The sequence below is a fragment of the Xiphophorus hellerii genome, chromosome 10 (genome assembly GCF_003331165.1).
Source record: "Xiphophorus hellerii strain 12219 chromosome 10, Xiphophorus_hellerii-4.1, whole genome shotgun sequence".
Classification (NCBI taxonomy): domain Eukaryota; kingdom Metazoa; phylum Chordata; class Actinopteri; order Cyprinodontiformes; family Poeciliidae; genus Xiphophorus; species Xiphophorus hellerii.
Window position 1 is genome coordinate 15,823,775 of NC_045681.1, and position 14,564 is coordinate 15,838,338.

The 14,564-nt window shown below is 36.7% G+C and overlaps 1 protein-coding gene and 1 long non-coding RNA gene across 5 annotated transcripts; one reads left to right on the forward strand and one right to left on the reverse strand.

The window, feature by feature from the left end:
- Positions 1-3,102: 3,102 nt before the first annotated feature.
- LOC116727453 (gastrula zinc finger protein XlCGF57.1-like) lies at positions 3,103-14,539 on the reverse strand. Of its 4 annotated transcripts, XM_032574890.1 has the most exons (4): positions 14,275-14,537; positions 14,027-14,130; positions 13,746-13,961; positions 3,103-5,659 (listed from the first exon to the last, which is right to left on the reverse strand). In XM_032574890.1, the coding sequence occupies exons 3-4, from the start codon at positions 13,909-13,911 to the stop codon at positions 4,389-4,391; spliced, it is 1,437 nt and encodes a 478-aa protein (XP_032430781.1). In that variant the 5' UTR covers positions 13,912-13,961; positions 14,027-14,130; positions 14,275-14,537; the 3' UTR covers positions 3,103-4,388. The 4 variants fall into 4 exon arrangements, with proteins under 4 accessions (XP_032430781.1, XP_032430783.1, XP_032430784.1 ...); XM_032574892.1 differs by having other exon boundaries at positions 13,746-14,130; positions 14,275-14,539; XM_032574894.1 differs by lacking the exon at positions 3,103-5,659 and adding an exon at positions 9,837-13,000 and having other exon boundaries at positions 14,027-14,450.
- On the forward strand, positions 7,574-8,670 carry LOC116727461 (uncharacterized). The gene is made up of 2 exons (XR_004340804.1): positions 7,574-7,702; positions 8,109-8,670. It is a non-coding gene; the product is annotated as an uncharacterized LOC116727461 (long non-coding RNA).
- Positions 14,540-14,564: the final 25 nt, after the last annotated feature.

Here is a 14,564-nt window from a genome sequence, read left to right on the forward strand (position 1 = left end):
CTGCTGCTTGGGCGTCATGTTACAGGTCTTGCTCTTGTCATTGGTGCTTGTGATCCCTTGAAGGGAGATACCACTACTACATCAGTATCTTCAGTACAAGAGAATTTTGTTTCGATATATCTGAATTAATAACATGTCATAAAATAGTAACCTTTTTTATTGTATTTAATTTCTTAGAATGATCCACCTGCCAAGGCGTGCTCTGTGAAACTGGTTTCCTGTGAACACTAACATTTGACATTTAAGGCAGAAATGTTTTGTTCAAGAATGGTGTTAAAAGCTAGCAATACAATTTAATACTTAGTGCCTGCCTTAATAAAAATAAATAAGATGCAAAACTATACATGTCCCATGTGTTTAAAAAATAAAATCCGGAATCCCCAGTTTAATATAATTGTCTTCTTTGCCCCGTTTATCATGTTTTTAAATAGGATATATGTTGGATTGTACTGACACTTTTAGTGTTCAGTCTAAAATGTGAATACATTTAAATAATGGATATTGTGTTTTTATTTATTTGTATATTTGTTCAATATAAAATATGTAGTCCGTTATTAGGATGATTTTTATTTAATAAGCTGGATGCAATGGACTAATAGTGGAGCTCTGCAAACTACAAAACCATGTATTTCTTCCAACTAGCAGAGCTCACTCCATACAGCTTGTTCAGGTTGGTGTTCTTGCTTTGTCAACATCTTTTTATTTTTTGATCAGAGTTGTATTTATGTAACTATTGCATAGAAAGTGTTACGCTGACTTTGCTGCAAGCAGTGGTCACGAACAGAATTGTTTATTGGATTCAAGTCTGTCCTAGAAAACCGTCCTCTGTAGATGGGAATGATTACTTTGGTAAATAAATATAAAAAATGTCTTGGTTGTAACTCTGAAGTGTTTGAGTTTTTTTTATTTTTCTGTGATCGTTTTCTCTCTTTTCTTGAAAACTTTGGAGTTTTAAAACTTTTGTGTACTCGCTGTCAAATAGTTAAGTCTCTGAGTCTTTGATTTATATTATTTCGTATATGAAATTTATGCATTAAAGTTAGTACTTATGGTGCTGCATGCTGGTTAATTGAAAACCATTGATTAAAACCCTTTGAGGTCGACGCCCGCCCTGTGGCGGGCATGACGTCATGCATTTAAAAGACGTCTGTATAAAAAAAAGACGCCATGAGAAGTGTGCGTTTCATTTCTGTTGGACAGTAGAGACTTCAAACTTTGTAAAAGTAGTGTTTTTATATTGATTTTGTTTTATATTTACTTCCAAATAAAACCAGGAATATGATCGATCATTTTAGCCATAGCGTAGTGCGCATTTTACGCATGCTGAGTGCAATCAGTAGTTGTTTTATGACCAAAAAGTGAACGAATGCAACATGAAAGCCATTTTTCCGAGTTCCTCCAAGTGCACCACATTTCCGAAGCAACCAATCAGAAAGCATTTTCGGCCATTTTGACTTGAGATCGGAACAGCAGCGCGGGGAGAGAGTTTTGTGGCGGAAGAGAACGGTGCGCTGTTGAGATTTCGGATTTTACTAGTAGTGTTTTGTATTAGATTTTTTGGAAGTAGTGTTTTGTATTAGATTTTTAGATCATACGTGTGTTAGTTAGTGTGCATTAGTGTTTGTGTGTAGTGTTTGTAGACGGTTTTTAGTGTTTAGTGTGTGTCAAAATGAGTCGCTACATGACTGCGCAGCAAGCCCTGAAGTACATGTTCGAATGTGAAGAGGACGAAGGCGCGCTGCCAGAAGGTTCGGACTCGGAGTTTGAGCTTGACGATGAGGTTTGTTTTTGTTTTTTTTTCTTGTTTTATTTCTTTGTTTGGCATGGGATATGTACAGTAAATTATTATAATCGGAGTAGATGCACACTGAAACACATTATATGCTAATTTCCATCTCCAGCTTGGTGATCCCTCCATTCTATTCAGGGAGGAGGAGGAGGAGGAGGAAACTCCCACGTGCTCTGTCCAGTTGAGGCCCACACATCAGAGGACACCACGGAGAGCGCAGCGAACTCGGACAAGATCCAGATCTCCTCTGACTGAGGCAGCACCAGAAACACGGGCTGGACAGTGGAACACTGAAGAGGACGCAGATGCAGCCCCTGTTGTAAGCCGCTTTCAACCAAGGAGAACACCAGGACCACAGATGGATCTGATGTCCAACCACAGTCCAAGTGAGCTGTTTTTGTTGTTTTTTGCAGCTGATACAGTCAAAACCATCTGTGACAACACAAACAGATATGCTGCAAAAAATCAAGCAAATGGGGCAAATGAGGGCTGTGATGTGCCATTGTGCCTTCTGATTGACAGAAACTGCTTTGCACAGTGGCACAAGTAATTTGTTTTGTCTTGTGGCACCCATTTTGCAAATATTGTAAATAGTTGAAAGTGGGGGGGGGGGTGAGACATTGTGATGTTGGAGAAAATTTGTGATGGAGATATTGACATATTTTGTAAATAGTTGTAAAAAAAACGCCTGGGAAATTACCCACAATATGGTGAAAATATGACTAGTAATTTGTTTTTTACTAAGTTTGTACAAAAGTTCTTAAAATTTACCCAAAAACTTTTCATGTTAGGCTGTAAAAATGGTTTGTTCAACATTTTTGTGAATATTATAGTAAAAATATCAATATTTTTTCTACTCGGATTTTGTTTCTGTGTGTGTTTTTTGCTCCAATGTGATAATAAATTTTGTCAAAATGAAACAAACACTGTAAAATCACAAAGTTTAGGATGTTCTGAAAATAATGATACCAAACAAGGTAAGGTAAATAGTTTTTATGGTGAAAATATAAGGGTAAATTCAAAATTAGACCAAAACGGCCATTTAGACCCAAGACTCCAAAGGGTTAATATTTCTGTGTAAAAACATTTCTTAATACTGCTATCTTTTATAAATCCTGTCATCAATGTCATACTTGACTTTAGTAGAAGAAAAATACTTCCATGGTACAAAAAGATATACTAAAACTATGTAGGGTACTGTTAATTAAAAATCCATTTTACTTGAATGCTGTTAAATAGAGGCTAAGAGATTCATCCACATCATTCCTAGTGATTTTTATGTATATTGCTCCACCCACAAAAACAGACAGAAGTTCAAGCTTTTAGGATCTTTTCTTTTTTTGAAGATAACTTTTTTTTATTATTTAAACGGGGACAATACAGTTTGACATAGTTCCAAAACATAGAATGTAACAAATGAGTTGTACAGTTTTTAGCTGTTTCTAACTTTCAAGTTATGTCCTTAGTTCAGCTTTTACATCAAAATACAGTAGATGAAATCAATTTCTTTGCATCAAAAACTAGAATGACAGATGACACGTTTTGTGAAGTACTTTGGTTTTAAGTCAAAGTGTTCTGGAGGAAGGAGCGGATTATTCTAAAGATGGTAAATTAATTCTGTTCATACAATCTACTACCTTTAAAAAAAGAAGGCAAAAAATAAAGTTCATAATTTGATGAGTTAAATTCAGGCATAATTATAGCTCTTTCCAACAAGAAACAAACATTTCCTTAAGACTTTTGTTATACAAACCTTCAAAATAAAAGATTTTAATGATTTTCTACACATATCAGTTATAATTGCAGTAAGAGTTTTTTTTTCTTGTACAGAATAAATTAAACATGCGTTAAACTCATTATGTTGGGAGAAATTTTCAAGTCCTTCATCTGATTTATTTATTTTTTTAGTTTAATTAAAGTCTTTAAAGTAGTGTATGAAGCTTTTGTTTTACATTTATCAAAGTCATTGGAAACAAATAAATACAACAACATGTATTTAATGCATAACGGTCAACTAACTTTTACAGGTTTTTACCCAACAGTATCAGATGCTTACATTCCAAAAAGCAGGTATTTACAGTCTTAGGAAAAAAATAAATTAAAATAAATGGAATACTGTGTATTTAATGGTAAATTTCTAGAAGGTAACTTGGTTTATATTCGGTACAAATTTATCACCGTTAGTCTCAATGCAATTAGCTAGGTTTTCTATACCAATTTGAACAATGAACTAAACTTGACAACATTATTAATTAGGACTGAATTGTAATGTATTTAGTTGACTGTATTTTTGTATGACTGGATTCAGTTTTTTGTAAAGTACCTAGAGATTATATTTGTTGCAATTTGGTCCTAAACAAAACTGAATTCATCTGAATAATCATTGAGAAATGAAACAGTGCACATAGAAAACAAAAATGCAATAATGCGAAAATCCTTGGCTTCAAACAAATCCTTTCTGTTTGTACACATAAGTGACTGTATAGGTGAGCTTGCTATAAAAAGTATCCCCTACACAAAACAGTACAAATGATATCTTTCATGAACAAACACTGGAGTGTTTAGGAGAACTTGTCATGAAAACCCATTATTGCCAACACTAGCAAAATGATTTTTCTCCAGTGTGAATAACCACATGCCTATTTAGACACTTTTTCGCTGAAAAACCTTTACTGCAAAAACTACAAGTATAGGGCTTCTCTCCTGTGTGAACACACATGTGATTCTGCAGAGTCTCCTGTCGTGTAAATACTTTACTACAGACACCACAAGAAAATGGTTTTTCTATTGTGTGAACCACCATGTGTCTATTTAAAGTCTTCTTTGATAAAAATCCTTTACTACAAATACCACAACTGAATGGTTTCTCCCCTGTGTGAACACACATGTGACTCTGTAGAAGAGCTGGTTGTAAAAATCCTTTACTGCAAATGCTGCAGACAAATGGCTTCTCTCCTGTGTGAACACACATGTGACGTTGAAGACAATCCTGTCGGGCAAATCTTTTAGTACAAACATTACAAATAAATGGTTTCTCTCCTGTGTGAACAACCATATGTATGTTTAATTTGTTCTTCTCTGAAAACCCTTTACTGCATACATTGCAAATAAACGGTTTCTCTCCTGTGTGAACACACATGTGACGCTGCAGATTAGCGTGTACTGGAAATCTTTTATTACAAACACTACAAACAAATGGTTTCTCTCCCGTGTGAACAATCATGTGTATGTTCAAATTGTTTTTTGCTGAAAATCCTTTACTACAAACACTACAAGTATAGGGTTTCTCGCTCATGTGAATACGTACGTGGGCTCTAAGATTTGGCTTTGACTTAAAACTCTTACAACAAACGTCACAGGCAAAAGGTTTCTCTCCAGTGTGCACATTCATGTGTGTCTGAAGAGAACGCTTTTCTACAAATCCTTTACCACAAAGATCACAACTATGCTCTCTCTTTCCTGTGTGAGTCATCATGTGTAATTTTACAGAATGCTTACGTCTGAATCTTTTGCCACAAAGATTGCAGCCAAATGCTTTCTCTCCATCTGCCATGTTACTTTGCTGGGAGGGACATACAGGCTCTGGGTCCTTGTCTGGTTCTGGTCGTCTAAAGTTCTCTGCAAAAGGTTCAAGTGAACTGCTGGTTGGAACTTCTGTCTCTAGGTCATCTTCAGTTTTGATTTGATGAAGTTCTGACAACTGAGGTTTCTCGTCATCATCAATCTTCACATTAAGCAACTCTTCCTCCTGACTGATCCGCTGTTCCTCCTCTACTTCCTCCTTTATGAGAGGGAGCTCTGGGTTCTGCTGGTCCAAACTGGAGTTCATGTTATTGGGAAACTCTTCTTTAATCTCCAAAATCTCAAGGACTGGGAAAGATATAACATTGATGGACATTAATTATGGCTAACAATTTTACAAAAATGTTATATTTTACATAATGAAACAACATTCTCCTTAACATCTAAGATAAAAAGCAATAGCTAATTAACACTGATAAAAAGTCAAAATGTTTGGAAATGAGAACATTAACCAAAATGTTGGATGTTCTCTTGTTCCCTCTTTTGCAGGGAACAAAAGGGACTCATAAAACTTCCAAGAATATACAGCATTAAGCCATTTTAGGATGCCTACACCAACCACTAGACTGAGAGTGGCCACCACAAATATATTCTGATATATTCCTTATCAGTAGCACAGTGCTTTAAAGAGAAGGATGTTATGTACATTGTTGCACTTTTGTAAGGTGGTAGCTCTGTAGAAAATAGGCAACTCAATTTTTTAAACAGCCAGTCAATCTATTTCTCCTGTTTGAGATCAGGAAATAAAGATTTATATGACAGATTCCCCAACCTAACCAACCTCCAGCTTCTAGAGCTGATAAGAAAGAGATGAACATCAGAGGGAAGTTAGAATCGAGCGGTTGTATTATGCCTGGATTATAAATGTAGTTTGTTTATTTAATCTGGAAAACCTAAACTACTGCTTGTCATGGTCTACATTACCCTTTAAGTTCTTTGTCTAAGCTTGAAATAATGCACATTTGAATTCAGTTAAGTTGTGCAAGTTTCGTGTTAAGCACTAATGCAGCAGTGCTGGCAAATAAACTTTTGTATGAAATTGTTGACAATTAGGCAGAGTAGCAAGTGTTTTTTTTTTTACTCCAAGAGAGAACTTTGCATACTTTTCTAACTTACTGAGATCTTTGTTGTCTTGTGTCTTTTCCTCCAGTTCTGATGTGGATGGCATGGAGGGCTCCAAGCTGAGCCCCCCAGATTCATCTGCTTCCACCTTCAACATCTCAGTAACCTGGAATTTTCCTTTTTACAATCCTTGGTTTCAATCTTCACATTTTTTAGTAAATCGGTGTTTCAGTCGCATAACTCTAGCCCAAGAACCCACGACAAGTTACCCAAAACGTCTCTGCAGCTAGCTGCTTTAGCTCCACGGTAGCTAACAGTTCATTATTATTATTATAGTATGCACCGCAACAAAGGCTAGAAATATTCAAAGCAAACATATCAGCGCAATATCCTCACGAATATTGTCGAGTAAATGGTCTAAAACATCAGCACTACGCTTGACTTCCAGAAACTTTAAGCCATTTATCAAACGGGAATTAAAAACTAAAGCTAGCATTTTACATCAGGCTACTTCCTCCTCACTAACCAATGAATGATAAGTTAAGCTCTTGTACTTCCGCTTTTCACAACAAAGCTTATTTTCCAAATGCCTTTCTCTACTATTTTTTGTTTCACCAGTCTATAAGACAAATCAAATCACTGTCGCTTACTCAACACCGAATTTAAATGCTAATTTAAGTTATTTTCTTATGAAAAGTATACGTTTGTGTTGTGTTTTTTTCTCCTATGTTTGTCATTCATTGGTCAGTCAGTAGGAAGAACGACGTTAGCTTGACTAGCTAAGTTCCGAGGGGAAAACCGCTAACCTGTGATTACAGGTAGCATAATCCTGCGCAAGGATATTACTTCTACGTGTTTGTGTTTAATCTCTTTGATTATGTATCGCCTAAGGTAGCCGTACATAAAGTAATTTGGCTTAATCGGTGAGAGGAAATGCATGTTAGCCACTGTGGAGCTGAAGCAGCTAACTAGAGACTTTTAAACCTATAACAATCCATGGTTTAGTTTAGGACCGAGAGACTACAGCTACAGAGTGGACCCAGAACCTCTGACAAGGCAATAAGACTCTGCTCTGCTACTGTTTACATTTTCTATCAATACACTTTATTTGATCAGAGGTTGACTTGTGTCTGATTCCAGTTTCAGGCAGCAGAAAAACAGAAGATCCAGGTTATATTAGTGGAACATGTGAAGTTTGAAGACAAGGATTGTAAAAAAGGAGGATCCGGGGTGGAGTGAGGATGTCTGACATGATGAAGGTTGAAGCAGGTCGGATGTCCATCACAGGGCCACTCATATTGCAACAGACACCATGTGCCCAACCAGATCTTTGACAGACTGGAATGAAGCTTCCAACAGTTTTATATCCAGGGTTCCTACATGGTTTTAACTAAGGAGTTTGGATAGACCTGAGTTACTGTTTGAGTTTTCAGTCTTTTTTTTAAACTTATTCTGATATCTGAAAAATTAAAATCAGCCACATAAAGTGTCCTTAACTATATCTTTTTGATGATGGTCTTCTAATTACTATAAATGCTTAACACCTGATCTAAAAAAAAAACTATTGTGAAAATGTGCAATATATTTCTTTTTTTTTTACCCTTACAGTCTATATAATTTAATTTATAAAATTGTCAGCAACCATTAATGCCCGTTTGTGTTTCATTATTTCCAGTTCATCGGATGTTTATGATTAAAGAGGTTCCCCATGATTGGAGTCCTAGTTTGGACAGTGAGAATCCAGAAGCCCACATGAAGGAGGAAGAGGAGAGACTGTGGATCAGTCAGGAAGAAGAGTTGCTTACTGTGAAGATTAAAGATGGAGAGAAACCTCATTTATCAGAGCTTTATCAAATCCAAACTGAAGACCATCTAGAGACAGAAGTTCCAACCAGCAGTTCACCTGAACCTGTTGCAGAGAACTTTAGAAGGCCAGAACCAGACGGGGACCCAGAGCCTGTATGTCCCTCCCAGCAAAGTAACATGGCAGATGGGGAGAAATCATTTGGTTGCAATTTGTGCGATAAAAGTTTCAGACGTAAGCATTTTGTTAAATTACACATGATGACTCACACAGGAAAGAGAGAGCATAGTTGTGATCTTTGTGGTAAAGGATTTGTAGAAAAGTGTTCTCTTCAGACACAATGTCCACCCCGGAGAGAAACCTTTTGCCTGTGATGTTTGCTGTAGAAGTTTTCATGGAAAGACAAGTCTTACTACTCACAAGAAGGTCCACTCGGAAGAAAACCCTTTTTCACGTGATGTTTGTGGTTCATGATTTTGGTTAAAATCAATTTTTAAAAAGCACATACAGATCCATTCCACAGAGAAACCATTTGTTTGTAGTGTTTGTAGAAAAAGGTTTTTGCGACAAGGAAATCTAAAGAGTCACATGCATATTCACACCAGAGAGAGACCGATTATTTGTAGTGTTTGTAGTAAAGGATTTTCTCAACTAATTCATTTGATGAGTCACATGCGTGTTCACATGGAAGAGAAACCATTGACTTGTGGCTTTTGCTACAAAAGATTTTCCCATTCAATTAGTCTAAAGAATAACATGCTTGTTCATACAGGAGACAAACCTTTTGTTGGTAGGGTTTGCGATAAAGGATTTTCAAGACTAGAGATTCTAAAGAAACACATGCCTGTTCATACAGGAGAGAAACCGTTTATTTGTGAATTTAATCAGTTAATTTTTCTAAATTGTCAACGAGTTTAATCCATCTCTGCATTATGTGCAGCAATCGGGAATTTTTTCCCGATTGCCAAATCGGGAAAAAATTGACTTTTGTTTAGTAGCAGTACTAAATTGCACTTTGAAATATTGGGTGAATTTAGAGGCTTTTATTGCGATAAAAAAGGTCATTTCTATTTTTTTTGAGCTGCAAAGAACTCATGTTGGGTTATATAAACATTGTTCAAAGTTAGCCGATCATTCTGTACTAAAAAAACACTTCTGAGATTTTATTTCCTCCAAGGAAACAAAACGATTGAGTAAAACTGTTTAATGATTGTTTTCCTTTGTATGATCTTCTTCAAGACCAAACATGCAGGATGACTTTGGACACCACTGCTATAGGTTTTTACTTTTTTAAATAGTGTGCTGTTCAATTCAGTGTCTAAATCTGAGCCTTGATATTATTGCAGCTTCTTTCCTACCTTTTCCATTCAACTCTCATTTCACCTGCTTTCCTTTGTGCATTCATGCTTTTCTCAACTAGCTGCTGAGAAAACCTAATTACCCAGGTTTCAAAATAAAATCTGGGATAACATGTTTTTGATACATCCCCCAATTTAATCAGAATAAAATATCTATAGAAAGTCAATTTTAAAAATGAAAGTTTTTAAGCATATCTAATACTTCCTGAAGAAACTATTTAATTCACAAATAAAGCAAACACTAAAATTACCATTTATTTCTCAATGTTGACATGCACAGAGGATCACACAGAGGCACATAAGGATGAACACAGATATAATTTAAAAGTTGAGAATATACATTAATGTCAAAAGGAAAAATACATAGTTGTGAAAAAAGTGCTGGTTCTACAAAATGCATGACTGTATTAAGATAATTGAAACTTTGAGCAGAAACACAACATTTACAGGAATATAGAAACAATTACCATAAACAAGTCAAGTGGGTTTGCTGGGAGTAGACTGTTATGCAGAATTAAAAGTGTCCGTCAGTAGGTTTAATCAGTTTTGTAATCCCGATCTTTCTCTTACACTGTTTGGTATAGTTTAGGTTTATGTTTAAAAAAGTAGTTTAGGGTTTTTGAGAAAATATTAGCAGGCAACAATTGCAGCTAATCCCATTTATTTTGCTTTGAAACAACAAAGATCAAATGCTATTTGCCTGGTGGAAATGTAAAATATTGCACAAATCCTTCTTAGAGTTAACTACAACATATTTTTTTAGATTTATATCATATAATGTCTTTTATTAGGTATTTACCTTACCAGGTTGCCCCTAAGATAATTTAAGTGCCACCACAGATGAGTGCAGCTGTGTTTTAGCGTGCTCTGTTTGGTGTTAATTCATATTTTGCCAAATCGGGAAGCCTGGTTACATTAACAAAAAGGTTACTTTTACAACTCCAGCTCTTTGCCTCATTGGGAAGAGATCTAAAATATGAAAAAGTTGCAACAATGTAGTTCTTCTTGGAAATGTACCGTATATATCACAACCATTTCTTTCCGATACTGTTGCACTACAGAATCACAGCACTAACATTTCTAATGCAAAAACACCAACACAACTGCAATCAGATAAGTAGCAAATAAAGCTAAGATATACTCAGGAAAAAAAAAGACAGACACAACAATCCTCTCACACGCTGTACAGTTCATCTATGAAGCCAACAGGTGTGTAGACAATGTTGGTAATATTGCATGTCACTTTGTGCTTCAGCATCTGAACTCTCCAGGCACCTACACCAGGATATTATTTGAGGACTTCAGGTCTCATTTCAGCAGCAAAATCCCAGCTTTGTTTCAAGACAACATCTCTGACTCCATCTGCAGGTGGATCACAGAGACTTCCTGTCTGACAGGAAGCACCAATCAATCTGTAGAAAATGTACCTGGCTAACATCTGCTCTCTTTACAGGACCCATATGTCTGCAGGACATTAAGAGAAAAAAAAAAAGATAGGGGTTTGGCCAAATCCTTCACCACCCTGAATACAAACCTTTTGAGTTTTTTTCCCTCCCAAAAGAGGTGGAGATCCATCAGAAACTAAAACCTGAGAGTTTTTTTTTTCCCACAACTGCAGCTGGATTGTTCAATGCAACTGAGCAGGCTGCTCACCTCCACCTCCACCTGCACTTGAGTTGCCTCACAAGTCACAGTTTGGACCTCAAACCTTAATACAGAGCATTCTGGTCTCAAGCTGGAAAACTGAGATTTGCCATTTCTATTGGTGACGACTAAAAGTACAAGGTGGTTAGTATATATTTCTCCATATTTTATACATTGAAACAGACAAAAACATGTTTATATTATATTCATATATTATATTTATATTGTTTATATCCAATATTTTGCAGCTCTATGAGCACCGCTGATTAAATGAGACTCACATTGTTAAGTGATAATAGTCTATTTTAACAACTTTCACTAGATTCTATACATGCGCATACGACTGATGGAAAACATGGAGTTGCCTGGCGAGCTCCAACTTTCCTAGTTAGAATTATGACTTCATTCCTGTCTTTCCAACTGAAAATTTGAAAAAAGCTGAAGGAGCTTTTAGTAAAATACTTTTAGTAAAATCTGCTGGTACAAACCTCTCTGTTGAGTGGAGATCTGTTTCTGCTTGATCTGTGTCTCCTTCCAAGACTTTAAATTACAATCATCAATTTCTTAGACCTGCTTATCAACTACAAACACTGAAATTAAACAAACTCTATGTTGAGTGAACACTCATGTGACCATTAAGGTATCTTTGTTGTGAAAATCCCCTACTACAAACACTACAAACAAATGGCTTCTCACCAGTGTGAACACGCATGTGGGTTTTTAGAGTATCACTATGTGAAAAGCTTCTACTGCAAACACTGCAGGTGTATGGTTTCTCTCCGGTATGGACAGACATGTGTCGCTTTAAAGTTTCTTGATATGAAAATGCTCTACTGCATACACTGCAATTGTAGGGTCTCTCTCCTGTGTGAACGCGCATGTGACTGTTAAGACGAGTTTGTAGTGGAAATCCTTTACTACAAAAACCACAAATGAACGGTTTCTCTCCTGTGTGAACACGCATGTGTCTCGTGAAATTATTTTCGTGTACAAACTCTTTACTGCAAAGGCTACAGACAAACGGTCTCTCTGCAGCGTGGATCTTCGAGTGCTTCGTAAGACAGACATTTCTTTTAAATCTTGCACCACAAGTATCACAGGAAAAAGGTTTTTCTCCTGAATGAACCTTTAGGTGATCTCTAAGAATTGTTTTTGCGTGGAACCTTCTACCACAAACATCACAGGCAAATGGTTTCTCTCCAGTGTGGACTCTAATGTGTTCCTGAAGGCAACTGTTTTTTTTAAAACATTTTCCACAAAGGTCACATCTATGGTTCCTGCTTTGTACATGAACCATCATGTGCAATCTAACACATTTCTTATTTTTGAAACTTTTGCCGCAAATACTGCAACTAAACGGCTTTTCTCCTGATTGGACTTCACTCTGAACAGCAGGTTTAGAGCACAATTGAGAACTTTGGCCCGTTTTGTGAATTGCCATCTCACTTTGTTGAGAAAAGCATGCTGGATTTGGGTTCCTGTCTGGTTCTGGTTCTCCACAGTGCTCTCCATCAAGGTCTGATTTTCTCTTCTCTGCTGGGCTCCTGGTTGCACCATCTGTCTTACTTTCTTCATCACTTTTGATCTGCTCAATGACCTGTTTCTCTTCATCTTCACTTTTCACAGTAAGCTGCTCTTCCTTCAGACAGATCCTTAGTTCCTCCTCTTCCTCCTTTACGTGTGGGGTGTTTGAGTTCTGCTGGTACAAACTAGAGCTCCAGTCATGGGGAACCTCTTCTTTAGCTTTTATCATGTGAACATCTGAAATCATTGAAACACAGAAAAAAAATTTACAATTACCTGCAAATCATAAAAGTAAAACAATGAAATCTAATACACAAAACAAAATCTACTAAATATTTATATCTGATTTAGTGCTTAAGTTTTTTTTTTTTAATGAAAAAACAATCATAAGTAAGCTATATATACATTTACTCATGTCAGCCAAAAGGATAGCAACCCAGCAATGATGTAAACAAGCTCCAAATATAAATTACGACACATCATACAAAGAAAATATTAAAAGATGAAAATAAAAATACTAGCGGTGCAGCAATTGCAGTTTTCTGGTCAGTCAGTCCTCTCCTACGGCAGAGGTAAATAAGATCAGTGGATAAGTTCAGTTTCACATGTATCGGCTGATTGCTGATCACCCATAATCAAAGAAACAAGGTCGACTGATCGGTGCACCCCCAAAAATGCATGAGATATTTTGATAGTGTCTGCCGCCTGAAGTGTTTGTTCAAATATCACAAAGCCCTTTTTGTTACTGGCTTTAGGAGAAAAATGGATGAGCTATGGACCTCTTAACTGTTATCCCAAAAAGGAGATGGGTCCGATGGGTCGATGAGGAGCTTGCAGTTTCATACCCCTGGCTTTATTTTATATCCAAAACAAGCTTAATAAAACATTGTTCTGTTATTTAGAAGGTGATACACTTATCCTTTCTAAGTGCTTTCTGCTTACGTACTTTTCTCCCTCAGACAAGCCAATGTGTGTGACTTACTGAGATCCTTGTTGTCTTCAGTCTGATCCAGTTGTGATGTGGATGCTGCAGGTATGGGGGGCTCCAACCTGAGCCCTCCAGGTTCATCTGCTTCAACCTTCATCACCTCAGAGATCCTCACTCCTCTCGACTTTTCCTTTCCACTGTCCTTGTCTTCAACCTTCATATATTCTATAATATGTAGGTTTCAGGCAGATATCCTGTATCTTCTTCTGTCTGAAATTAGAATCAGACACAATTCGGTATCTGATCAAATAAAGTGTAATAGCAGAGTCTAATACCTTGGTCAGTAGTTCTGTGTCCACTCTGTTTCTGTCCCCAGTCTCTCGGTCCTCAGCTGGACAAGGTGAGAAGAGGTGACCTCAGACGTACAGACTGACTTGTCCTGTAGACTCAAAGCACAAACTTTTAAAAGCGTCAAGGCCAGAAATACTAAGTTTCTGCTGTTAGCTGCTTTAGCTACATGGTTGCTAACGGTCGATCAACCACCCATTCACTCCGTTTATTAAGCCTTAAATACGCTACTTACTGCAAGCATGTGGTTGTGACGTCATCGCGAAGACTATAATATCAAATCCACAACACACACCTGTTCTTACACAAACATTAAGATGTTGTTTTTTTTTATCTGGGTATAGTGAGATTAGCCAGTCAGGCTAACGTTGCTACTTCCGGTTACTGCCTGCTAACTGACCAATGAATTTCAAGTAAAGTTCTGACTAAAGAAACTACGTCCTCTTTCAAATATTAACTTTCCAAGTTAAAACAATGCTACTGTGAAGGAACTCACTAATAAGACACTTGTTTATGCCCTATTCC